The sequence below is a fragment of the Gorilla gorilla genome, chromosome 8 (assembly GCF_029281585.2).
Source record: "Gorilla gorilla gorilla isolate KB3781 chromosome 8, NHGRI_mGorGor1-v2.1_pri, whole genome shotgun sequence".
Classification (NCBI taxonomy): Eukaryota; Metazoa; Chordata; class Mammalia; order Primates; family Hominidae; genus Gorilla; species Gorilla gorilla.
This window is the reverse complement of record NC_073232.2, coordinates 14,307,865-14,335,177: the sequence shown is the minus strand read 5'-3', so window position 1 is coordinate 14,335,177 and position 27,313 is coordinate 14,307,865. Positions and strand designations below refer to the sequence as shown.

Sequence of the window (27,313 nt, the reverse complement as noted above, 5' to 3'; positions counted from 1 at the left end):
TGTGGTTTTTCCAGGGTGGAAACCGCTGTTGCATTTTCACTTTGTTGGAGGATTAGTCCAGTTAGGAGATGAGGACTTTTAATTTCAATCTTGACTTTTTAAACATTTAAATGTTAGCTTTTTTCGGTAAGATAATGTCTGACAGAAGCAGGATTTCTGGATTAAAGGAAAAATGAATTTGTGATTGTGATAAGAATTGCCAAATTGTCTCTCTAGGGCTCTACCCCCTCCCAAAACCAGGAATGGAGGAAAGTGGCCATCAACCTTGCCAAATGGAGTGTACTGCCACACTTACAGACTTTTGCAATGAGGTGGGTAAGAAGTTGTATGTCAGTGCAGCTGTTATGAATGAAACTGAGCATCTTTTCATTTATCCGAGAGCCATTTGTAATTTGTGTGTGTGTATGTGTGTGTGATGTATTCGTGTCCTTGCTTATTTTTCTCCTGGGTTAGTTCTTGTTCTTTTCAATTTTGAGTAGCTCTTTGTATATTTGATCAATCATCCATGTGTCTTTTACATGAGTGGCAAACATTTTTTCAACTCTATCATTCATTTTTCTTTTGACTTTGCCTCTGTTGGTGGTGGTGGTGTTAGTTGCTGGTGTGTGTATATTTGTGTGTGTGTGTCTGTGTTGTTTTACCATGCACAAATTTGTTGTATCTACTCATGATTTCTTACCACACAGAAGTGAGCGGGACCACAGCCCCTCTTTTGGGAATCTTGCCTGGGCTTTGCTGCCAGGAGGCCATCAGAGCTGCTGCTGATATTCACTTTGACGGGAACTTTGCTCATATTGAAGGTTCTCCTCTCTGCACTCCTCATATTTATATTTTTAGGCTAATTGCTCTCACTTTGCAGTTCATCATCTATATGCTCCGTGGTGGTGTTTGCTTCTTTTTAAGTTCTGGCTTTGTCCATCCACTGAGGTCATTGGCTGGGGGAGTGCAGAGGCCTGGCCTGGACATGAGTGTTGGCCGCAACACCCAGCTTAGCATAGGGAACTTACTGTGGGTTCAGTGCGAAAGCCATGGAGGGCTAGCGGTCCCCAGGCCCTACAAGCCGTGGAAGAGTTAGAGATGTTTCCAAGGGCTAACTGAAAGCTCCCTCTTCCTTTTAGCCATGACATCCACTCTGAAACAGTTCCCAGGTTGTGTCTCTTGGTGGGACCGGGTCCCGGGGACGGGTCTAGACCGAATGACTCTTAAGTTCTCCTTTACCCCTGCTAAGGTCTCCCAGACCCATTTCCCCCCAAGAGAGAATGGGAGTTGGCTCCCCAGGACCCTCCCTCATCCTCTTCCCTGTCCCAAGCTCAGAGTTTGAAGGCAGCGGGGCTGAAGGAAGAGGAACTGAGACAAGCCAGGAGTTGAAGAAGCCATTGTTTTAATGGAGTGAGGAGGTAGGGAAGGATTCGGTGGCAGGAAGGCGAGTGCTGCAGCTCCTCTTTCTGCCCTGGCAGGGGTTGATGTTTGGGAGAGGAGCCCTGAACGCTCTATTCTCAGGCATGGGGTCAACAGAGAGAAGACTGGAGAGGAGGAATGCATGAACTTTGCCTCTTGCTGTGGGGAGGGAGGAAGGAGACGCTGAGTACAGGGAGGAAAGTTAGCCGCCTTGTGTCTGGGAAGATTGGACAATACTGCACTTCTGTGTGTACAGACAGAGCAGGAGGGAGACAGGGTCAAAGGCCAGAAGAGATCAGAGGGGCTCAGCAGTGCAGCAATCTGTAAAACTGACTGATCCCACAAAACACAAACCAGCAGATGGCACCTTCCCCCTCCCCTCCCCCTCCCCTCGCCCTGTCCTTGCCCTCCCCTCCCCCTCCCCTCCTCGCTGCCCTCCCGTCCAGCCTCCGCCTCTACTTTTTCCTCCCAATTTGCGCCATCAGGTGGGCATTGGCGGCCGCCTGGGCACGCAGGTTCTTGGCCTTGGCGATGTTGAAGAGGAGGTTCATGATGTTGGTGGGGACGTCGAGGGACAGGGTGAACTTGGTGCCCTGGGGACTCTTGGCCGTGTCCTGGCGTGGCTTTCCCCTGGGCTGTGCTTGGGACACGTATCTGTACCGGGTGCCTCCGGCTCCACCCCTGGCCCCAGAGACGGGGAAAGTCTTTTTCTCTTTGCCCTCCTCCTCCTCTCCCGCAGAGGTGTCTCTGCTGCGCAGGTAGTGGAAGCTCCTCTTGCTCAGCAGGGATGCATCCTCCCACTGGCTCTTCTCAGCCTCAGACAGGGCGGTGTTGAGGCAGCTGAAGATGGGCTTGGCTTTGTAGAACTTGTGGGGGAGGCCTGTCCTGGGGCCCCCCAGGAGCAGCAGCAGGAGCAGCAGGAAGTGGACCGGCAACAGCATCTCTCCCTGCAGCAGAAAAGAGGGATGTGGGCAGGGGCATGGGAGGGGCGTGGTGCTCTGGAGGACCTGGATTAAAATCTACTAGGGTGTTGTTAATGTTCCACTACAAGGGTTCTCCAAGTATGACCCCCAGACCAGCAGCATCAGCCCGGGCTGGGACTTTGTTAGAAATGCAAATAATTCTCAGGTCTTTTTCCAGAACGAGTAAATCAAAAGCTCTGGGACCCAGCTGCCTGTGTTCTGACAAACCCTGCAGATGATCCCAGTGATCACTGAAGTGTGAGAACCATGACCTCATTAGTATTTATGGGTTTTATTTAATTCAGCTTTGCAGGCAGCCTCTGCCCCTGTAAAGCGAATAACTAATATACTAAGTAAGCACCTAGCAGCCTGCCATAGTTGATTTTAATGGTAAGTGAATTTTATGTTCCTTCATCATTGGCAAGGCTGACTGAATATATCCCTGTTGCTTAAAGACCACGGCTGGGCGTCTAGTCAGTGTTTCTAAGTCAGATCTTTAAGGCTGGTTTCTCGCTAGGCTATCCTAGTTTCTTGAGAACAATCAGATTTGTTATTAATAACTAGGTTGGTTTTACTGTAGACTTTATGATTTATGAAGCCAAAGTCAGCTTGGTCTTTTTGTCAGACCAAGTATCATCCAGGGAGCACCAACGTCCTCCAACCGCAGGACCTCAATGCCAACACTATCTATGATCTCTAAGATGTGTGGGATCCTGGTTATCAGTCAGACTGAGTCAGGGTGATTGTCCAGGGCAAGAAGGAGACACTGAGAGCTCGGGAAGGATGTTAGTCTCTAGGGACCAGTTGAATCCATTCTTTTATTTAAAAAAAGAAAAATAAAAACTGGCCAGGCACGGTGGCTCACACCTATAATCCTAGCACTGTGCGAGGCCGAGGTGGGAGGATTGTTTGAACCCAGGAGTTCAAGAGCAGTTTGGGCAACATAGTAAGACCTCATCTCTACAAAAAAAAAAAAAAAATTAGCTGGGCGTGGTGGTGTGCACCTGCATTCCCAGGTACTCAGGAGGCTGAGGCAGGAGGATCGCTTGAGCTCCAGAGGTTGAGGCTACAGTGAACTGTGATTGTGCCACTGCCTCCATCCTAGGCAACAGAGCAAAACCTAGTCTCAAAAAAAGAAAAGAAAAAAACCCTAAGCATTAGCATATGGACTGTTGTGGCAATACAAACGTCCGACTCAATGACCCTCATGTTCCTTGGACTGTTCAGGCTTTAAGTGTCATAGACACGTGCTGGTTCACTGATCAGCAGTGTCAAACAAGACATCAAACTGCCGTCCCCATCAGGGGAGAAGGGCTTGTGCTGAGCCACCTGCACCCTCCCGCCGGGCTCCTTCACAGTAGCAGCATCAGCTGTGCCAGAGGCCGTCAGAGTTCAGGTTGCCCATGGCCACTGTCCCTGAGGATATTGTGAAGTGGGCAGAGTTGACTTCCTGTGCCCTGAGATCAAACCCACCATTCTGCAGTCAGTCCTTTTTGCCTGGTCTGTGGGCACACACTCTCTCCAGCCCTGCAATAAGGACATCACGTTTATTTATTCATTGTTGTCCTTCATCATGCACGAGGACGAAACAGTGAGGTGCACATGTCCGGAGTGTTATCTAAACACCTAGAGAAAGCACGGCTGCCGTCTGCGGGCCCCGCTCACACCCCGACATGCCTGTTCTCTCATTGCGGTGTGAGGATGAACCATCCCCTGGGCTATCCTGTGAGATAGAAGCAGTGAAAGGCTCTGCTATTTACATTTGGGGGCTTTTCCTGAACTCGAAGTTCGCTTTATTACCGAAGACATACTTGGCTTTCACAAAAGCAAGCAAGAAACATGTGGTTCACTATCAACTTGGGAGAATTCTTTTCTTATGTTAGTTTTTCAAAATAAATAAGAACAATTGGGTAAGTAAATCACCTGGTGATTCGCCTCGGCCTTCAGCAGCGTGAGGCTGGCATTGGGTCATTTTGTTCCTTGCAGTGACAGTGCAGAGCAGGGCCAGGCAGGGCTGGCAGTCGGCGCTTAATCTCCAGTCTCTGCTCTGCAGCTCCTCATCAGTGTGGCCTTGACGAGGCCATTTCCCACACATGAGTGCAGTGGACCCAACCCAAGCCCAACCAGACAGCCTTAGGCTGTGAGTGATGGACAGAACCAGTGCTGACCCTTAGGAAAGGGAGCCTGGGTCTCTTTCTAAAGGAGGATCCTGTAAATCCCTGCTGCTTCACTTACCCTGGAAACAGACACACACACAGGACGCACAGGAACATAGACAAGCACACATACAAACATGTACACATATACACATACATATGTACCCACATACAGATACACACATATATACATGCACACATGTGCATATACACACCTTACACGTACGTACATACACATACATATAGACACATGCACACACATATATACATGCACATACATGCACACACACACCTCACACATACATATAGACATGCATATTTATACATGCACACATATGCACACATACACACCTCACACGTACACATATACACATACATACACATGCACACACATATACATGCACATATATGCACACACATACATACCTCACATGTACATGCATACACACAACCATACACATGCACACACATACACACCTCACACGTACATACATACATACATGTAGACACATGCACACACATATATATGCATGCATATGCACACACATACATACCTCACATTACATACATACACACGCATACACACCTTACACACATACACATGAACACACATATACACACACATATACACACGTGGATAAATATTTACCCAGCACATTTCCTGTCAAAGCCTGTTGCTTCGCTTGGTTCTCCACATTGCAGCTGTTGCTTTTCTTTCCTTTAATTTTTTTGTCTAAGAAATCAGGTTTTGCTTTGTTTGTTCCATTTATTTTGCATTACAAAAATTTTGAGAGCTTATTTTATGCACTAATATTTTTCATAATTTATGAGAAAACACATGATCCTTGCTTTAAATAGTCCAAACCTATGAACTAGCCAGATCTGGGCACGTTGCCTGGCGAAGTGAGAACAACACAGGCTTTGGAGTTAGACACAGGCTTGAATTCCTTCTTCGTCCTTATTTCCTTAGTTGCCTGAGGGTTTGTGCCGATAACCTCTGTGAATTTCAATTTCCTTCTCTGATAAATGGGATGGCAATAACCACCTCATGAAGGTTAAGTGAAGGATTAGATGAGAAACGTCAATGTGTGTGTGAAAGCTCCTGGTCTAATCAGACGCTTAATCAAGGCTGATCCACACCTGAATAATCTCCAGGTCTTCTTAGGAGAAGATCTGGTCTGCACACAACTTTTTCAGAAGTGCATTTTACACACACAGTTGTGTATACACAATACACATATGTACAGAGAGACCGGGAAATCTGAGCAAGCATTTGATCCTGCAGAGCAATGTCCTTGTTGTATCGTATCTCTGGCTTGTAGCTTTTGGCTCCATGCTACCCTCTCCACCCTGACCTGTGCAGACTCCTTTTGCCCTTAGTCTAAGTGAGTGGTTCTCAACTTTCAGGTGCTTTGGATTCATGTGAAGGCGCGGTTCAAACACAGCCTGTGGGGCCCCGTCCCAAGAGTTTCTGAGTCACTGGGTCTGGATGCTCCTGAGAACATGCATTTCTAGCACAGTCCCGCGTGATGCTGATGCTGAGGTCTGAGGGCCACACTCTGAGAACCGCTGCTCTGCGTGCTCTGACCCGACTCTGGACTCCTTAGAACTGTACACCGGAGTTCCAGGGGTACACTAACCATCCCTGTAGAAAATGGGCTTTTCTATCCTTAAATATTGCATTCAATAGGCAGAACTTCAGCTTTCTCATTTACAGAGGACCTAATGAGTCGTTTTTCATAAATAGAGTATGAAGCATGGTTTTAGCTGCCTTATACCTTGAAGGCATCTTGAAGCTTGGAAATTATTTCGAATGGCTTGCTAACCCTGAAAGGGTTTAAAAAAACGAAAACCAATTTGGAAAGGTTAATACTGGTGGGAAAGTGGTGGAGAAACTTTGGCTCTCTGTCCCTTTCTTCCTTCATCCCTTTTTTCCTTTCACCACCAGACTCAGTCCTGTCCCTCCCACTCACTAGCTCATGCCTAACCGCCCAGGACCTCACTATTTTCCTCTGTGAGAGCAGGGGATTGAGTTTGAGAATCTTTGTTCTGATTTCTTTCTTTTTCTACTTCTGAAAGCCAGAGGTCACTCTACGAAAAGCACTGGGAGAATGAAATGATTTCTTGATTTTCACCAAATGAAAGGCGCCTGGACTCTGGGTGGGTGTAAGCTAAAATAGAGAGTGCTGGCCGGGCCGGGTGGCTCACTCCTGTAATCCCAGCACTTTGGGGGGCCGAGGCAGGTGGATCATCTGAGGTCAGGAGTTTGAGACCAGCCTGGCCAACATAGTGAAACTGTGTCTCTACTAAAAATACAAAAATTAGCCAGGCGTGGTGGCACACACCTGTAATCCCAGCTACCCAGAAGGCTGAGGCAGGAGAATTGCTTGAGCCTGGGAGGTGGAGGTTGCAGTGAGCCAAGATCATGCCACTGCACTCCATCCTGGGTGAAAGAGTGAGACTCTGTCTCAAAAAAATAAATAAATTAAAAAAATTAGAGGGTGCTGAGATGCATCCCTGGAGCTACCCTCAGGCCTCCCTCTGTGGGTTCCACATGGCTCTCTCCCCACTGCCCCACCACCCCATTTGTTTATTTTGCTTCCTCACTCAAACCCTGCACCCCAGCCCAGGGAACCACTGCCTGCTCCTTTCGATTTCCTTCCCGGGGCAGCATTCTGCATTTACCCTCAAACACCTGGAACTTTGCACAATAATTGCAAATATTACTGAGAACTCAGAATACTTTCTGAGTTCAAGCCCATCTTGGGGCTCTGCTCACACGGACTGGCCCTTTAGTGTAAATCAACACTTGAGTTTACCTGTCTATCTCCACCCCTTAAAGACACTTTGGGTGTTATATTTCTTTGGTGTCTCCATTTCTGCTAAATATGCCAAGCCTTTCACTATCCCTCTGAGTCATTTGGCTCTCAGCAGTGACTCAGGATGCTTGGAAAAGCCTGACATGGCCAACAGTGCCTTATACTAAATCATATTCTCAATCAATATTTGTTGAATGAATTGAAATTCAGATTAGTATTCAGGCACTTAATTAAATCAATTTATTTTCCAAAGCAAAACAACCTCTTTTAAATTCTTTCATGGATGTACATTCTCTCTGCAAATCATGTTGTTACGTATCATAGAGGAAAAAATCTTTTATATGGCATACTTTTTTGGTTTTGTTTTTTAATTATGAAATCATACATGTATACCTATAGTCACTTGAAAGATGAGGGCTTCTGAACATGAAACAGCCTTGTCTAAGTAACTTTCTGCAGTTTTCCTGTGAAAAAGTTCAGGTTTTCCCTTGCAATGGGCTGGCCTCTGGATGTGTTCCCTGGAAGTGCTACCTGTCTCATCTCAGTTACAAAAGCAAGGCATTGGGGAGAGGAAGGGAGATCCCTTTTACCTCTATATTTACTTTTTCACATTTTTGGGGTCAATTTGTAAATACTGTGCCTTTTAAAAAATGCATTACCTTCTTATTTTTCAAATCCCAAGTCTACCATCAGAGAAGAATACTGTATTCACGGCCAGGGTGCTGAAGGTGTGGAAAGATCTGTCAAAGTGTCAGGGAGCAAGTGTCCCGCGTGGCGCTCTGTTCTCAGTGCATCTGCAGGTAGCAGACCTTTCTCTCTCTGCAAACCCTCAGCTCTAGCCTGCACACGGTTGTGAGAGTACTGAAAGGTGTCCCCTTACCATCAGCAATGATGCAATGTTACACAGCAAAGGAACCTCCCAGAACTGTGAATTGGACATGGTAGGGACGCCCGGTGCTGAGCTTAGTTTTAGATCGTTTAAAATGTAAGGGTTCTTTGCAACCCTGGATGGTTTCACCATTAAAGTGTGTGAGTGGCTGGGGGCTGGAAGGTAGATTCAGATTTCTTTCCAGGACTTTTCTTTTTAGGATCTGTTTAGATTTGTTTAGGGTTCATAGGATAAAAGAAAAGGAACTCTCCCCAAAGAAAAGATACTCTGTACTTCCCACATAAAGTCTAATTTTGCAGGTTTCTCCTTTTACATTCCTTGGACTCTTCTGCCATATACTTGGTGAAACAGCAGGAAAGTTTAAGATTTCTCTGCAGTCTGCCATGAAAATAACTGGGCACCATCTAGTTATTAATACATTTGAGGGGCAAAGCTCTACACCTGTATTTTTCTCTGGATGCCTGAAACTCAACCATTCCTTTGGGCTATGGTGACAGTAGCACTTGTCGAGGGTACTGTAAAGAGACACAGTTACTTCTGGGAGCTGTGGCAGAGCCAAGCACTGAAACGTGAGGGACCTGGGTCAGCCTCCAATTCCCAGCACCTCACAGGGAGAGGACAGGGCATGAAGCAGCAAAGGCAGGAGGCAAACAGCACTGATCACACAGCTCTGCCAAGTGCAGAGCTATTCCTGTGGGCTCCGTTTGTCTGCAAACACTGATAAGAAGTTAAACTGAAACTAGACCACTTAAAACATTTTAAAAATCTCACATTTGTTATTTTTGGTAGGTGGCTATGCTTGGGAAAGAAACTGCGAACAGGAATTTTCAGAAAACATAAACATCAAACATCCATCTCCCCTTCACAGGTAGCAGTTAGCCATTGTAGGTATCTGCACACACCTCCGCAATGTTCCTAGTGTGGCAAAGGACTCTGGGCTTTGGTGGCAGAGGACCTGGCTGGGAAAACTCCCTCGCCTCTGAATTTTCTTGGGTGAATCCCTTAACCTGCATTTCACTTGCCGCATCCTAGGAAGGAGACGTTACCTGCTTCACAGGTGTGCCCGAGAGTGACGGGAGATGGCACAGGTGAAGGTTTGTGGCACAGGTAAACAGTAAGTGCAGGTGTCCTCGCTGCTTTGCAGGCGGTGTGGAGTCATGTCCTGTGGCTCCCATTTGCCCCGGCCATCCCTACCCCATCCCCATTTGTAAAATGTCTCCGAGGACTGACTTTCCTGTGCACAGCTGTGCTCTGTTCAGAGAAAACAGATTTGTGTGAACACCTTCTGCCTCTGATCTAACACCTTTGGAAAGAGGGTCTCTCTATACCAACGTGGGAATGTGATTGTGCCTCCCTGAGAAACTTCCCCTGGTCCCTTTGGGGCTGATTTCTGCTGATTGGGTGGGGGGCGTTCAGCATCGCTCCCTTGGGCTTCCACCCAGGGGCACCCAGGGGCGTTAGCAGCTCTCATCTCTCACACCTGTCTAGTGCATGGCACCTCCTGCTTAAATTAGGGCAGATACATTTACCCTTCATAAGTCAGTCCCAGCCACAAGCTTACCCGAGAGTGGACTTCCCTCCGCAGCGAAACGCTCAGGGAGGCCGGCGCAGCTTCAGGGCCAGGAAGGCGGCCCCATGCACGTCCCCATGAACTTGTGGCTGCTCCGGGGTCTCGGCTCCTGCTTCTCCGGTATTGTTCCTAAGTGGGCTGTGATATTCCCTCTCTATGGAAACGCTCCCCTCCCCTGTGTGTATATAAAAGTGACAGATCACAGGGTGGATCGTAATTCCAGACGTGGTGTCTACGCTGGGATGAGATTTCATTTAAAATACAACCAGAACCAGCCGTCCACGTCATGCAGACGACAGGTGCTCCAACCTCGACCCCTCCCACCTCTGCTTCCCACCCCGCCCTTCTACCCCCCAACTCCTTTTGCATCCTAGCAACTTGCTTCATTGATAAAAGCAAAGAACAAAAAAGAAAAAAAAGAAGAAATAAAAACTCAAAACAAAACAAAACAAAAATCCTGGTAAAGTGAGAAGCAGTGTCTTTGAAGAATTTTATTGCTGATCTTAGTTCTAACTAATTTCAGTTTCCCCCACATTCCCCTTGCCCTAACTCTCCTTTTGTAAATGTAGAGCCTGGACCTGCTTTGAAAGCAGAGAAGGGGTTTGAAATCCACCTGTTGCCGTGTTGTTTTGTGGGTTCTGACTGTGCAGCATCATCTGGCCGCACACATAGCCCCTTGTGCTTGTCACACACTCGGTGCCTGCTCCCCACATAAAGTCTAATTTTGCAAGTTTCTCCTTTCACATTCCTTGGGCTCTTCTGCCATACCCTCAGTGAAACAACACAAAAGTTTAAGATTTCTCTGCAGCCTGCCACAAAAATAACTGAGCACCATCTAGTTGTTAATACGTTTGAGGAGAAAGCTCTACACCTGCACTTTTCTCTGCATACCTGAAACTCAACCATTCCTTTGGGCTATGACAGCAGGTCATCATACACCAGAGGTCTGGAGGTTTTAGTGGGAAATGGCTTGGATTTTACTCGTTTATGCATCCTGTATTTATTGAGGACTTACTGTGTACCAGGTATTGACAAGACCCCCACGAGTTCAGAGATAAGTAAGTTGTGGCCCCTGACCATACAGGGCCTCATGGTTTAGAAAGGTAGGGAAGGCTGGGCGCGGTGGCTTATGCCAGTAATCCCAGCACTGTGGGAGGCCGAGGCGGGCAGATCACGAGGTCAGGAGTTCGAGACCAGCCTGGCCAACATGGTGAAACCCCGTCTCTACTAAGAATACAAAAAAAATTAGCCGGGCATGGTGGTGAGTGCCTGTAATTCCAACTATTCAGGAGGCCAAGGCAAGAGAATCACTTGAACCTGGGAGGTGGAGGTTGGAGTGAGCTGAGATGGTGCCATTGCACTCCAGCCTGGGCAACAGAGTGAGACTCCATCTCAAAAGAAAGAAAGAAAGAAAGAAAGAAAGAAAGAAAGAAAGAAAGAAAGAAAGAAAGAAAGAAAGAAAGAAAGAAAGAAAGAAAGAAAGAAAGAAAGAAAGAAAGGTAGGTAAAAAATGCTACAGAAAAGAGCAGTCCTGTCTACTCAAGACAGGAGAGGAGAGCAGGAGGGGTTTCAGACAGAAAGGATGGATCAGCATGGACAGAGCCAGGGCTGAGAGGAACGGGAGAGAAGGAGGACGATGGGAGGGAGGTGTTGGTGGGTGCAGAGGCTGCTCTGCACTAAGGTGCTCCAAAGGCCTGCGGAGTTGGGAGTTTATTCCATATGTAATGGGGAGATGTGGGAGACTGCGGTCTCTTGACCCCTTATTCACAGATGAGGAAGCTGAGGCTGTAAAAAGTGACCTGCTGGGACCCCACAGGCCCAGGGTGACAGAGTCAGGTGAGAACCAGGCCTGACGCTGGGCTCAGTGCTCCTTTCACTGGGCTGAGCTGATGACAAGGGGCCCTGCAAGACCGGCTGGCTGTCCCTAGCCCTCCTCCCAGACGGCTGCTCCACTCTCGTGAATTCCTCTAGGTGAAGAGGTAAGAGGTCTTCTGAAATTACCAAAACTCTTTAAAGCCCATGAGCATTTGGAGGAACAAATGGAAAGCGGTTGTGGGGAAGGACTTCAAGACTCTGTGCTCCCCATTTTAAGTCTCTTTACGGAGATAGGAAATTGGACCTCCCTCTCTTCCTTCTTTCAGAGCTGCCTGGGCTGGGATCCTCTTGAGATTGGAGGCAACATGAAACTGAATCTGTGTTTCAATTCAAATTCATTACTTCATTCATTCATTCATTAGTTCATTCATTCATTCATTCATTAGTTCATTCCTTCATTAGTTCCTTCATTTGTTCATTTGTTCTAGTTTCTGTGAGGTTTTTGTTCTGCTTTCCATTTCAGATAATGATGCAGTAATGGAATTTATGCAGGTTGAGGGGTAGATGGAAACCTGAGTTTAACTCTCCTATCTGCCTTATGGGCTCTGAGATGCCAGGGGGGCTCTGAGATGCCAGGGAGTCTTGTGAAGACACCAAACGTTGGTCTCCCAGGGTAGGGTTTCCCATCCTCTGCACTGCTGACATTTTGGGTGAGGTAATTCCTTGTTGGCCTTGGGGTCTGCCCTGAGCTCTGGAGGAATTTAGCAGCATCCCTGGCATCTACCCATTAGATGCCAGTAGCACTCCCCTCTTTGTTTGTGACCATCAAAAATGTTTCCAGACATGTCCTCTGGGGGCATGAGGACCACTTCCCTACAGTATGGGGTTTAGAAAGAGAGACGATGAACCCTGGCTTCTTTTCTTATCTTGTTTCCTCTGAACTTCCTAGAAATCCTCCTACCCTGAGGCCACCTCGCTGGGACTGAAGAGTCTTGGTGTTGGTGGCTGTTCTTGGAGCCTGCCGTCCCTTCGTCACACAGAGCAGGCTCATCGGCTCCCACTGGTCCATCCTGGGTGGGCTTTGGCATTGTCCAGTGACTTCTGCTAGCCTGGATGGAGTTCCACACAGAATGTTTCATAGACATGAGCAGCTGTAAGGGTGCAGTCCAGGGTGTAGTTTTCTAGAAACGTCAAGAAATAGTACATTTGCTTTACAACTTGAATGCCGCATCTGGTGGGGGACTGAACAGAGGCTTGGGCAGCAAGAAGATGATGAGTAGCAAAACCTCTGGAGTACCATTTCTAGCAATCAATGATTTCCCTCCCTCCCCATGGCTGACGTGTGAATGTGGCGTGTTGCTACACTTGCACTTCTCTCTGGCCTTTGTGAGTCATTGGTACCTTTCCTGGACTCAGCATGAGAATGTTGTTCAGGGATGTAAATGTCCTGTAGAGGGTACAAAGAGGGCCAGGGTGAGAAGAAAAAGCTGATCAGCTTCTCAGGTGAATAGAAATGGCTCATATTTATAAAGCTCATTTCTCCAAAGTGCTCAAAGCACTTACACTTAATAACATAATTATTTCCTCAACATCTGAGCATGGCGGTAAAATAAAAAGATAGACGAGAGAATTAGCAAAGTGTGAGAGAGCTTGATTTATAGGAGAGAAGTTTTACTGAGGAGCCGGGAGGGTCCGTTTTCATTTCTGCCTGGGTTGCTAGCATGGCTGTTTGATTCTCACAGACACCCACATTCTTTAGTCCTCTGTCTCCTGTTTTTTAAAATGTAGATTGCTGTGCCTTCCCTGTTTGTTTTTAGCAAGGTTGATGTCAAGATAGTATTGCAAGAACTTGATAAAGTTGTATGTGAACACAGAATATTAGCATCATCTTTCTTCTTCAGTTCTCCCTTATTTTCTCTGACTGATTTTTTTGTTCGTGATTTCTCACTTTTAGCAGGGTGTGTGTTTACCTCCTGTTGTGTTTGTGGATTGTCAATTTTTGTCTTGTAAGTCTGTCTATTTCTGTTTTATATATTTGGAGTGTTGGGCATATATAAATTCTTCATGTTATCATCTTGCTGTTAACCTCTTCATCCTAAACAATACTTCTCATAAAGTTCGCTTTGCCTGATATCAAAATAGGTATCCCAGCTTTCCGTTGGATAACTTTTGCTTGCTGTATTTTTCCAGTCTTTTCTGTTTCAGAATTACTTTGTAAATGGTATATATTTAAATTTTAAAAATTAAATCTAACAATCTTTGTGTTTTAACCAACGACTTTAATAAACTAATGTAAAGATACTTGACTCCTGATGTATTGAATTATTTTCTACCATCCATCTTACATTGTGATTTCTATTTGCGCAGTTTTATCCCCCTTTTCTTCCATTTATTATTGTTTTTTCTTTTCTGCCATCTGCTGTATTGATGAAGTCTTCATTTTCATTTTCCCTGTATTTTACAATCTAACCATCTAAAGCTATTTAATATGTAACTTTTCTTCTAAGCATTGGTTTAGCCACATGCCACAAGTTTTAATGGGTTGTATTTTCATTGTCATTCAGTTCAAATATTTTTAAATGTTTTTCTGTGATGAAGGGTAGCCAACTATGTGACTCCAAAATATGCCATATGGCATAAGGATTATTTTGAGCTGACGACAGTTTAGGAAAAGCAGATACTATTGATAGAAAAGCTCTTACCCTTCCCATATTTGCCAAGGCAGGACATGCATTTGTAAAGGTGTCTGCCCTTCTCTCTACCAGGAAGAACAGACCTAATCCCCTGAGACAACCTAGAGTTTTATTAGCCGGGAGGAGCCAGAGAAATCTACCTAACAAACCTTACTCACTAGCCCTTATCTTTCATTAGTTCCCTCGTATATTTACCTTCCTGCAATTTGCCTCCCCTAAAAACTCAAAGTATTTTATCTTGTCTTGTCACTTCTCTAAACATTTATTGCTCTGTTGCTAAGATGCTCTAGAATCCCAAGTTCTAACCACCCCTCAGAGTTCCTCATCCCTGAGTTATCCTGCGAGGGTGCAGGATGCACCGGCCAACAAACTTGTGTTTGTTTTTCTCTTATTAGTCTGTCTTCTGTCAATCTAATTTACAGGGCCCCAGCTAGGAGGGTGGAGAGGAGCCAGGAGAGTAGAGGGAAAATTTTTTTTCACTTTTCCCTTTGTAAATCTGGTGACGATACATTATCTTAGTTTTCTTTTATCTGACAATGTCTTTACTTCCTTTTTACCATTGGAGAATAATTTTTCTGGGTATAGAATTCTGGATTAGCAGAGCTTTCTCTTTTCTTTTGGCATTATAAATACATTGTTTCCTCATCTTCTCCATTCCATTTCTGATGAGTATATAGTCATTCAATTTTTTCCCTGCATCTAATATATCATTTTTCTCTGGTTGCTTCAAAATTTTCTCTTTCTCTTTGACTTTCAGCAGTTTGGATGTAATGGGCCTTGGTATGGACAAATTTATTATGTCTAGAGTCTGCTAAGGTTTTTAAACTTGTGAATGTCCTCGTTCACCAAATTTGGGAGGTTAACTACCATTTTTTATTCAAATGTTTTTCTGCCCCAATTTGTATCTCCTCTTTTTCTGGGACTCCAATTATCAACATGTTGGCTGTTCTGAAATTGTCCCACTAGCCTCTGAGGCTCTGTTAATTTTTATCTGTCTCTTTTTTCCCTTCTTCTTCTGATTGGATTATTTCTATTGTTCTACTTTCAGGTTCACTGAATCTTTTCTGTGATCTCCGTTTGCCATTATATTAAGCCTGATTATTTTTATTTCGGATGTAATATTTTTCAATTCTAAAATTTTATTTTAAAAAATATTTTCTATTTATTTGCTGATATTTTATATCGTTTCCCTCATTAAGAACATGTGCTTTACCCCACTGAGCATAGTTAAAATTGCCATTTGTCTGATAGTTCCAGCAGCCGGGTCATCTTGGATTTGGCATCTGTTGAATGTATTTTCCCTTAAATCTGGGTCACATTTTCTTGGCTTTTCATACCCTGAAAAATTTTGGATTCTCTCCTGGGCATTTTAAATGTAGGTGTTTAGAGATTCTGCCTCTGTTCTATTGGTCTTAAGAGTGTTGATGATTCTGTTCTAGCAGAATATCACCGCCAAACTGCAAACCGTTGTGGCTCTGTTTTTAATTTGTCTCACATGGATATATTTCAGGTGTCAGCCAGAGGTTTGGGCTAATTTTGTACACAGAATCTAGGCTTCTACTTCTCTGGGTCTCTTCTCTCTGGAATTTTCCCTTTACTCCGCAGGAATCCTGTTTTTCGATCCCGTTTTTCCCTGGCTCCTCAGGCCGGAGAGACAATGGGCTACCAGTGGGGTGTTTTTTTTTTTTTTTTTTTTAGAACAAACATTTTACTATTAAAATAAACTTTTGTATAAAAGCATTACAGATCAAAAGCTGTATTTGCACTTATTGATTCAAGGTCCAATACAGTGGGGTTTTAGCTGCTTTGCACTACTGCCTCCATCATGGCCCCAAGTGTAGCCACCCTCAGGGCCAAGCCAATAAAATATGGGGAACTCACTCCTTGGCAGTCACTTCAGTCACTTGCTCCAAATTTTGACTGCTCTCCAAAATCTGTCTGTCTTTGTTCAGTCACAAAATCTCTCTAGGAGCTGTTTCATTTTTATTTTATTCTTCTATCTGTCCAGTGTTTATAGATGCTATTTGTGTAAGGATTGGTTTGTTAGGTCCTCATTCCTCTATATGGAAAGTGGAACTTCCCCCTATGATATTATGTTTTATTTTCTGTCTTTTAATGGTTATTTGCAAATTTTTGAGTATGTATTTGATGTAAGGAAATTTAATCAGTATAGCTATCCTCATCTTGAACAATAAAAAGGATCTCAGACCAATTATGAAAATTAATTTTCTTCTTATATGCTATTGTTGCCTAATGTTTCAGGTCTATCTTAACTGTTCACCTTAGTTGTATCAACCAAGTTAGTCACTGATATGATTTTATACACTCAATACTTGTTTAGATTTACCCAAACGTTGACCAATTTCTTTGCTTGCCACTGTTCTTTGAATCCTACTCCTTCCCTCTGGCTTCAATTTCTGTCTACCTGAAGAACTTCCTTTATTATTCAGCGAGGCTCCTGAATCATAAACTTTCACAATCTCATTTGTCTAAAAAGTCTTTATTTTTTTCCTATAGTTTATCGGGCAATGCACTTCTAGATTAGCAGACATTTTCTCCCAACAGGGGCAAGATATCATTACACTGTATTCTGGCAAGATATTATTCCACTGTATTCTGGCAAGATATTATTCCACTGCCTTGTCTTCTGGTTGAATTGTTGCCATAGAGGTCTTCTGTAGGTCTAAATGTTATCCTCGTTTAGACAATTCATCTTTTATTGCTGGATGCTTTTGATATCATCTTCTTTTTGCCTTTGGTGTTCTGCATTTTCATGAAAATATTTTTATATTTCCTGCTTGGTATTTATTTTGTTTCTCAAATTCAAGGATTTATTTATTTAATGATTCTGGAAATTTACTAGTTTTTATCTCTTCGGTATTGCCTCTCTCCCATTCTCTGTTATTTCCTTTGGTGTTCCTACTTGACATAAACACAAAGTTGTGGTTGCTTTAGAATGCACTAATGGGGCTAAGCTGAATTCTGCTTCCCAGAATTACCTTCCCTGTATGCTTCTGGTTAGGGGTTGGCCAGAACTCCTAAAAGAAATCTGTGTGACTGGAAAAGTTGAAGGGAGAGATGTGGGTCGCGCTGCTGCCCAAGCTAAAAGGTGGACCGCGACTGATAGAGAGGACTTCTTATTTTCTCCCTAAATGTCTTAAATTCCCTTCCGTATTTCTTATTTATTTTGGTTCTTTGTGTTATATATCATAATTATGTTACATCTAATTTCCAGTTCACTGGTTCTTTCTTTAACCTCTTCTAATGCATTATCTTTCTTTTTACATTTCAGTTACTTTATCTTTTATTTCAAGAAGTGTTATTTATTTTAAAAATTATTTTTAAAATCTGCCTATTTAAAAATGTGTCTCTTTTCTTGTGATTTCAATCTCCTCTTTTATGCCACTTCAATAATTAAAAAATGTGTATTTGTTCTAAGGTGGATGCAAAGTCCAGGGAAAATAATTTCTAATAGGTCTTAGGGAGAAAGATTTGGAGAACCTGTATATCAGAAAGGAGTGGGAAAATTGCAGTATGGTGATTATGCTATTATTGCAGGAGTGCTAATCAGGAGCTAATAAATTTTTCTTATCCAAATTTCTTAGAGTTCCAATCCTTCAATTTGTGTGTGTGTGTGTGAGCTGACTCTCATTCATGTTGAGCTGTTTCTTTGCATATTGATTAATTTGGATTATTGGCTCATTTTAAGAGCTCTAGTAAGCTTTCCTTGTAGAAATACATTATGTTTGTTCCCTCTAGTTTCCCTGGGGAAACAAGATGCTTCGGGCCAATTTTCATGTTAGTTTCTCAGTTTGGAAGTTTTTGGACCACAGTGATGGTGTTTAAAATCAAACCTTAAGCCTGAGGGGCACAACTAATGTTTCAATTTCTTTGGTGAAGACTTTTTTTTTTCCTCCTAGAAACTAGGCAGGGGCAAATTTTTCTATGCCACTGGTGATTTTTAAAAATTTGTTTATATTTTTTTTAGTCCATCATCTTATTAAGGTTGTGCTTCTCTAGAGTACTTTTAGCAGGCATCTCAGTTCTAATATGTAAACTTGTATGGGCCCAGCACCCCCTTTCCTGGCCTCCTGTAGATGTTAAAACCAATGTCCCTGAGTAATCTTCCCCCAGGGCAAATATGGCCTCAGTTTATATATTTGTAACTTTAATTTTTAGTTCTTTCATGTCCTTGTACCAGGAGATAGTCTCTTACTCATTTCCTCTTGCAAGCTCAGAAATACTATAAACTGATGTATTTTTACCCAGAATGTGTAATGTGTTCATAGGGAAAAGTTTTAGATTATTACAGTCTGTCATCTTGCCCAAATTCAAAGTTCTTATTTCTCTCATGCTCTTTCTATCATACCACAAAAGAGGGGAAAAGGGAAAGGAAACTTGGTGTTACGAAAGGAAAGCTTTTGGTCATAGCTTCTGGTTTCCTGTCTTCATTCATTCATTTGTTCATTCATTCATTCATTCGTTCATTCATTCATTCATTATATATCATCGCAGACTCTGTATTTGCAATTTACTTATTCGCTACAATTTGTTTGTAATTCCAAGATTAATACTCCTGGCACTTTTGTGGTGATTCACAGATATGCAAATGTACAGAGTGCTATAAAATTTGAGTCACCTGATGTGCACATTCTCAGCTAAGGTTGGACAGGGCGACTCTCTGCCTTCCTGTTTTGGCTTTCATACTATAAACAAGTGTCGGTTTTGCAGTATATTTAGCACCACATTTATTTATTTATTTTTGTGTTTTTGTGCTTTTTGTTGGTGTTTTTGCTTTTTAAAATGGCACCTAAGTACAGTGCTGAAGTAGTGTCTGCTGTTCCTAAGAAGGCTGAGATGTGCCTCATGGAGAAAGTACATGTGATTGACAGGCTTCATTCATGCATGAGATGTGCTGGTGGCCATGAGTTCGATGTTAACGAATCAACAATAGACATTAAGTAAGGTGTCTTTAAACAGAAAGTCACACAAAACACAGTTATGTGGTGGTCAGTTAACAAAAATGTGACCAGAGGTTCATGGAAACTTGATCCCTCGGAGAAATGGTGCAGTCTTTGCTAATTCACTGTTCACAGCGACTTTGTAGACCATAACTACCACAAATCATGAGAAGGAGCTAGACTTGCTAAGTTCCTACTGAAGTTCAGGAATTGTGCTGCTTGTATGTACTTGTCCCTGGGGATTCCATGGGGGGTCAATGTTAGCCTCCAGCTGCTTATTGTAAAATAGACAAATGCAAGGACGGGTGGTGACTAGCTCCAAAGCCTAGGCCTGCCACGGGAAACCGAGCAAGAATCACGGCAAATAGGCGCATGCTGGTTTTTATTCTTTATTGATTAATTGGTTGATGGATGGATTGAGCACTGTAGACATGGGGACAGAGGTTCCAGGAACAGTTTTAGTGCCAGAGGCAGTGGCTAGCAGGGAAAGAATGGTAAAGGTGAGTGCTTGGGAGAATTTGGAAGAATCGACCACCACAATCACTCATCTTCTGCCTCCATGGAGAATTTGGGGAGAACTCACAAACCTGAACTTCTGCTTAGGAGCAGGCTGTGCAGTTTTTATCAGTAGTGAAAACGTAGATGCTTACGTGGATCTGTTGGTATGAATCACTATGTCAAGTGAATAGACTACTGCGATTGGGCCCAGGGTTGGGAAAGTGGCACGTTAGAAGCCATGGCTATCCAAAAAGGCACACCCACCTGCCCCCCAGAGAAATACAGAAAGCTTTTGATTCTCTGTATCCTGTGGCCCTGATAGAGGCAGCTACATCTTTCCCCAAGGCCCCTGGGAGTGTTGCTCTATGAGTCAACCAGCCACAGAAGTCCAATAGAGGGTTCCATAAAGCTTTTGCTAAGCCACTAGTGCCCCTGGACATGAGATAGGCCTGAGCTTCCCCGCCTGTGTTCAGTGCTGCTCCTGGTTCTAAGGTAGATGCAAAGTCCAGTGAAAATAATTTCCAGTAGGTCCTGGGCAGGAAGTTTTGGAGAATCTATGTATCAGAGAGGCCTGGGAAAACTGCAGCGTGATGATTGTGCTATTATTGCAGAAGTACTAATTAGGAGCTAACAAATCAGTCCTGCATGTTGAGAGAAACATGAGTCAAAGCAAGACTAGAACAACTTTACCTGGTTAAAAGCAGGCTGTGGGTAGGAGGGAGAAGAAATATGGAGAAGGCAAGAATAGAAATGTCAGTGGGACTTTGGTAAAAAGACTGGAAGAAGAAGTAAGGGTTTTACTTGTATCTCTGACTTTCTGGGCTGTGATCTCATGATATAGTTTTGGCAGTTTTGATGCAGATTATTAGATTCATTTGCATCAAAGAGACAGTGAATTTTAAATACATCCTTGGGTAGATGGGATGGTTATTTTCATGCACTGATATCTTCCTGTATGTGTAGAAACAGTAGGAAATTACAGCAATTATCCTGCTAAGAAAGAACAGGCATTTATTTGTCTGCCTCCCTCGCTAGATTTTGGGTTCCTCGAAGGCAAAGGATTCCTCCCTAAACCACACTCACCCCTTATGCCTCTGTAGGCCAGTGTAGTGCCTGACATACAGCAGGTGCTCAGTGAATGAATGTGGAAGTGAAAAGAACTTTCGAACGCCTTAAATGCAAAATTGGCTCCTTGTGAGAACTGAATAGATTGGTGAAGTTAGGGTATTTGCTTAGAATGCTAGAATTTTAAAAAATATGATTTGGAAGATTGTGCTAAATAGTCTGCAACTTTCCAAATCATATCATTATCCAAACCTTCAAAATCGAATCAAATCATATCGTTATACAGCCCCTTCCAAATCAAGGGGCTGTATAATTAGAGCTTCTTTTCATAATTTTTCTCTAGCTCTATGCTGTCCTGTATGATAGCAGTTAGCCACATGTGGCACTTGAAATGGGATCAGTTTAAATCGAGATGGGCTTTGAGTGCAAAAGCCACACTGGATTTCAAAGACTTGGATTAAAAAAAGGTAAAATGTCTCCTTAATTTTTAATATACTTATTTATTGAAATGAAAGTACTTTGAATATATTGGGTTAAAGAAAATGTATCACTCAAATTAATTTCACTGATTTCTTTTTTACCTGTAAAATCTGGCTACTAAAATTAAAATTTCACATAACATTACCATATTATGTTTCTGTCGGACAGTGCTCTTCTAGGTGAATAATGCACTTGGGGGGGTCAAAACTGCTGTGGAAAAACATTGTGCTTTGAAATCAGGAGGGTTTGTTGTTACCACCTGGCTGGGCTGCATTTTAAAGTGAAAGATCCGATCCTTTGCCAGTTATTTAGGTTCTTTGGGTTTCAGATTCCTCATCAGTAAGTGAGGATAATTGTACCCAGCGTGTCCGGTTGCTGTGAGAATCAAGTGAGATAATGTATGTTATTTTCCAGCACAGGATCTAGGCTGAGAAAGGTGCTTACAAGATGTCAATTCCCTCCCTCTCTTCTTGGCAACTGAAATAAGAAGTCTGTTAACTTAAGCAATAATGCCACTATGGATGAGAGCACCATACCCTTGGTGGCTTTGAATATTAATATTAAGACAGTATTTTCTCATTTGTTTTAATTTGCTTTTCTTGGTATTCATGAGGTGGGACATTTTGCAGGCACTGCTGGTGGTAGCGTAAAAGTTTTCTGGAAAGATTTCATCAAGAATCTGCAAAACATTCATTTACCCTTTTATCCAATAATCTGTTTTCTCTGAATTGATTTTTAAAAAATGGACACACAGATAAAGAGAATGTTTAAGAATCTAAGGTGTGCTCAGAAATTTTTATTTTTCAGATCAGATTAAACTTTTAAGTGTAAGTTAAATTGGATTTTTTTTTTGACAGCCGGGAACTGAGGACTGGAAAGGATGGCTCTGTGTGTGGGGAGGACGGAGGGCCATGTAGGGCTTGCTTGAGCTGAGGCCAGGCAGTGGGGCTCCCTGCTGTGACGTGCCCTCTCGCACATTGGGCCTCACTCATCTTTCTGTTCTCATCCCCTTTTTCTCCATTTTTGTTCTCTCTCCTTCCTGCCCACCACCCACTTTTTAAAAAAAAATCTTATAGCTTCTTTCCCCTATTAGTACAATTTTTAAAAAATGTAGATCCAGGGGGTAGATGTATAGGTTTTGTTACATGGGTATATTGCATGATGCTGAGGTTTGGGCTTCTAATAATCCTGTCACCCAAATAGTGAACATGGTACCCGATAGGTATTTTTCAACCTTTACCCCCTTCTTTCCCCATATTTGGAGTCCCCCATGTCTATTTTTTTCGTCTTTATTGGGTGCATGTATACCCAATGTTTAGCTCCCACTTATACCTGAGGACATGCAGTATTTGGTTTTCTATTTCTCTGTTAATTCACTTAGGATAATGCCCTCCAGTTGCCTCCATATTGCTGCAAAAGACATGATGTCATTTTTTAATGGCCATGTTATAATCCCTGCCACCACCCACGTTTAGCCTGATGAATGTTTTTTGTTTGTTTCTTTGGTAGAGGAGACCCTCATTTTGACTCTTTATGATTTTCCTAAACCTTGGTTTTATTTCCTTTCTTCTCTTTTATGTTTGGGTCTTTGGAAACCAAAGCCAGGAAAACTTCTTGTTTATCTGCCTATCCCATCCCTCCCTAGAGTTTATTGACATCAGCCTAGCCCAACTGATGGAAAAGGAGATGTGGAGAGAAAAGTGACGTCATGATATTATCACTCTGCACACATTATGGAGATATGGGAGGGCAAGACCTTTGCTCAGGAGTCTCTGTTGCTCACTTGCTTAATTTGCAGAGTAATTAATTTCCTTATGGTTATAAGTGTGGTAAATAAAAAGGTACTGTAATTCATATACAGGATATTGATTATTTGGATGGTAGATTGAAAGTAATAAGGGGAAAATTATCCCAGGAGCAGGATCTTTTTCTAGACTCTCCTAACCCTCATCCTCTAAAAGGAGGGGCATTAGTGGAGCAGGCCTTATGCCTGTGCCTCCCACAGAAAGGAACTTTAAATCTAAGAATTATGAACTACTGCTGCCATAAGTGAAGAAACACGTGAGGGCCTCTGTTTTCCATCTGAAAGACGAACTCAGAAACACACTGCAAAGATCAAAATAGATATTTGCAAAAGTATCCTCAGGAGATAGGATGCTTGATGCTTTCCTTTGTAAAGTTTTTCTATTGCACAAGTTTTAAACTCTGGTGTCCTCATTAAGAGGGGGAGAGAAAAGCTCTAGATCATAGAATAATGAAAAATACAAGGCTCATTTATTTTAGCATGCTGTTAAGCATGTATGTATTCACAGCATGGTTTGCATGCCTGTGTGTGTGTGTATGTGTGTGTGTGTGATCTATTTGAAATATTGTTGATAAACTGGAGCTTGATTTAAAAAGACTGAATAAGATGATGAAGGATCTGAAAATATATTGCAGTGACCAAATAAATTGGAGAGATTTGTCTGAATAAGAGAGGAGAGAGGAGATCAATGTTAGCCAATATTGGAAGGGCTTCATTTGAAGGAGGTAGTGCTTTTTTTAAAAATGTGATTCCACTTGATAGAAATAGGTTTAATAAATAAGAATTACCAAGGAACAAAATTTTCCTAGGATTAAACCTTTAGATTCCTCCTCCCTCACCAGAAAAGTGCAAAAAAGCGTCTGTGCCTGTCACTGAAAGTGAAGAGTGACCCAGTGACCAACTACCAGGATACTGAAGCTTTCTAAGTGGGGTTGGGTGGGAGTGGAAGCGAGGGGGTGTCGAGGAGGTGGACTTTCATGTTGCCGTCCATGCTATAATCAGGATGTCGACTTTTCTCTGTTTTATATACTGGGGCTTTGCACAAAATGTTATTTGGAACTAGGCTTTTATTACTACATCAAATTAAATGAAATAAACCCAAACCAAAATGAAACAACCTTTCCAAGCCACCAGTCTGAAAAAACCGATGCTGGAAACAGTATTGGGTCAATGTGAGCTGCGCCATGGTGGGTGCTAAGGTGGTTTTGAGTCTGTGTGTGTGCATGTGTGCGTGTGTGTGCATGCAGCTCTCATTGAATATTAGTCACACTGGGAGTCCATTGTGGACTATGAAACGGACGCAAGTCACTTGGTTCCTAGACCTGTGTGCTAGATATTTTCACCTGTTTACTCTGTAAAATCTAGAATGAGATAGAACTAGCAAAATTACGCACAGTTGACCCTTGAACAACACAAATTTGAACTGCATAGGTTCACTCACACTCAGACTTTTTTCCATCTCTGCCACCCCTGAGACAGCAAGACCAACCCCTACCGTTTCTTCTACTCATCAACCTGCTCAATGTGGAGATGAGTGTGATAAAGACCTTTATGATGATCCATTTCTATTTAATGAAGAGTAAATATGTTTTCTCTTCCTTATGATTTTCTTAATAACATTTTCTTTTCTCTAGCTTGCTTTATTGTAAAAATACAGTATATTATACACATAACATGCAAAATACATGTGAATCAATTGTTTATATTATTAGTAAGACTTCTGGTCAATAGTAGGTAGGTAAGCTTTTGGGAGGTAAAAGTTATACAAAGATTTTGGACTGCACAATGGGTAGGCACCCCTCACTCCCACATTGTTCGAAAGTCGACTGTATATGTTAGTTGCAATCACATGTACCTGAACAGATACTCTTCTGATATTTTAAATGCTTTTGTTTTTTGTTAACTTTTCTAGAATCATAGAATGTTTAGCCTCAAAGGGACCTCATCATCTAGTTTGGTCTCTTCATTTTTCGGAAGAGGACACTGAGGCCCAGATGTGTTAAATCACTTGGATGGCTCTGCAGTCAGGCGATGGTCAGAGCACGGGGCTCCTGACATCAGCATGTCTGAGGGTCATGTCTTTTGCTGGATGACTCTGCCTTTCTGACGGCAAGGAGAGAACAGAACTCTACAGCAAGAGTGGGTGATTATTTGAGACGTGGAGCCTGTAATTGAAGATAATATTATAGAAATGAAATAAAAATGAGAGATTATTAGATATTTATTTAAAAAGACAAGTATGGGGAGGCAGATGATACTGAGATTATATTTTATCTCTAACAATTGGGGGAGCCTGAAGGATGTGTGTTTTGTTCTATGAAGATCCAGGGTTAGATTAAAAGGTAGCAGCACCACTAATAGTTTGCTTTCAATAGTGCAAAACCATGCAAAATTAATTTTTCATTGTAAAAGCAGAAGGAGCAATTTAAATGGAAAGGATTATGCTTGTGTGTGTATGTGTGTGTATGTGTGTGCATGTGTTCTAACAGGGAGAGTAAGGAAGAGTAAACAATGACTAAATCTGAAATTTTTGCCAGTAATTTTTTTTTTTTGAGAGAGAGCCTCACTCTGTCACCCAGGTTGGAGTGCAATGGTGCGATCTCAGCTCACTGCAATCTCTGCCTCCTGGGTTCAAGTGATTCTCCTGCATCAGCCTCCCGAGTAGCTGGGTCTAGAGGTGTGTGCCACCATGCCTGGCTAATTTTTGTATTTTTAGTACAGATTGGGTTTCACTATGTTGCCCAGGCTGGTCTTGAAATCCTGACCTCAAGTGATCTGCTGGCCTTGGCCTCCCAAAGTGCTGGGATTATAGGGGGAGCCACTGCACCAGGCCTTTGCCAGTAATTATTATGAGGGTAGGGTTAGAAGCTGCTGTAAGTTAGGAAAACAGGCTCCTAGGATGCCACAACTCCAGGCAGAATGGACAGCCCTCAATTACTGATGTTCTGCCTGGCTTTCCTGCATACCACTCTGCTAGTTGTGCTTCCAGCCAGCAATGCTCCCGTCTCATAACTCCAAGGAAAAGGCAGAACATGAGTAGGATGAAAAGCAGATATCTTGACAAAGCTTTTCTTCTTTATTCTACCATTGTAGAAACCTTCAATAAATTGAGGCATCCTTTCAAAACACGTTTATTAAATATCTGTTATGTATGAGAAATATAGGTACTAAATATGCTAGTATTTAGTCCTAAGTATTCCAGGATCTGGCTACTCAAAGTGTGGTCCATGGACCAGCAGCATCAGCATCACTGGGAACGTGTTAGAAGGTCCCACTCCAGACCTACAGAGTCATAATCTGCATTTTATCAAGAACCTTAGGCAAGAAGTTCAGCTATAGGAAGCATCGACCAGTGGCTTTATTATAGGAGTGTTTTTGAAGACTAACTTGAGAAATCACACAATATAATGAGAAACAAGCCCTCAAGAAGATTAGAAATGGTCAGCTTTTTAATTCGTCATGGGACTCAGCTTGATTTCACTCCAGTAAAAACTGATGAGAATATCACTCTGGTCCCATTAGGGTGTGTGGCTTTGCAAAGGACATCCGAAGCATGAAAGTGGGAGAACGTAACAGTGCTGCTTAGCAGTTCATGTAAGACTTCCCCAGAAATAGAGGGGTCCCAAGTTATTGAGGCGAGGGCAGGAGCAAAAGGAACTTTTAGCCTGAGGACGCTTGGGTTCCATGCGTTTGTAGCCATAGCATAGCTATTATTTGATATTCTGCCTTTTATTTTCATTCCCACTGCATTTTCAAACATTTAAAAAGTCAACTCTTTCTGCTCACCTGAGACTGACTTTCCCACTCGGTGTCATGGGAGTAATTGCATTACTGTTCTCATTTCACACTCTGCGTGTCAGGTAGATGGCCCACTGAGCCCCCGGGGCTCCTCAAGCTCCCTGCAGAAAAGGCGCTTGAACACTCATCTCGGTAAGCAGTGGACATGCGGGCAGGTCCTGGCGTTTGCGGAAAGTTCGCTGACATCAAGCCACATGAAACGCAGAGAAATCTGGGCTGAACCCGAGCTGCAAATGAGAACATCGCTGCTCTCTAGAGTCTCTCTCAGCAGCTCAGGAGTGAAAATGAGATTTCCTAAAACAATCATTCATTGTCCATTCCCGACTTGCTTATCTTTCTCTCCTAGGCTTATTTTCAAACATTCACATTTTGTTATGAAGAGAGACTAAACCAGTCTCCATTATT

General features: G+C 42.9%; 1 protein-coding gene and 1 long non-coding RNA gene across 2 annotated transcripts in view; one reads left to right on the top strand and one right to left on the bottom strand.

The window, feature by feature from the left end:
- The window catches only part of LOC129524870 (uncharacterized), a 38,046-nt gene continuing 10,733 nt past the window's right edge, over positions 1 to 27,313 (top strand). The window contains exons 1-2 of the long non-coding RNA XR_008668814.2: positions 1 to 126; positions 217 to 311. This is a non-coding gene — a long non-coding RNA (uncharacterized lncRNA). The remainder of the gene's footprint in view (positions 127 to 216; positions 312 to 27,313) is intronic.
- Positions 1,365 to 10,050, bottom strand: UCN3 (urocortin 3). The gene is made up of 2 exons (XM_004049008.5): positions 9,786 to 10,050; positions 1,365 to 2,345 (listed from the first exon to the last, which is right to left on the bottom strand). The coding sequence occupies exon 2, from the start codon at positions 2,337 to 2,339 to the stop codon at positions 1,854 to 1,856; it is 486 nt and encodes a 161-aa protein (XP_004049056.2). The 5' UTR covers positions 2,340 to 2,345; positions 9,786 to 10,050; the 3' UTR covers positions 1,365 to 1,853.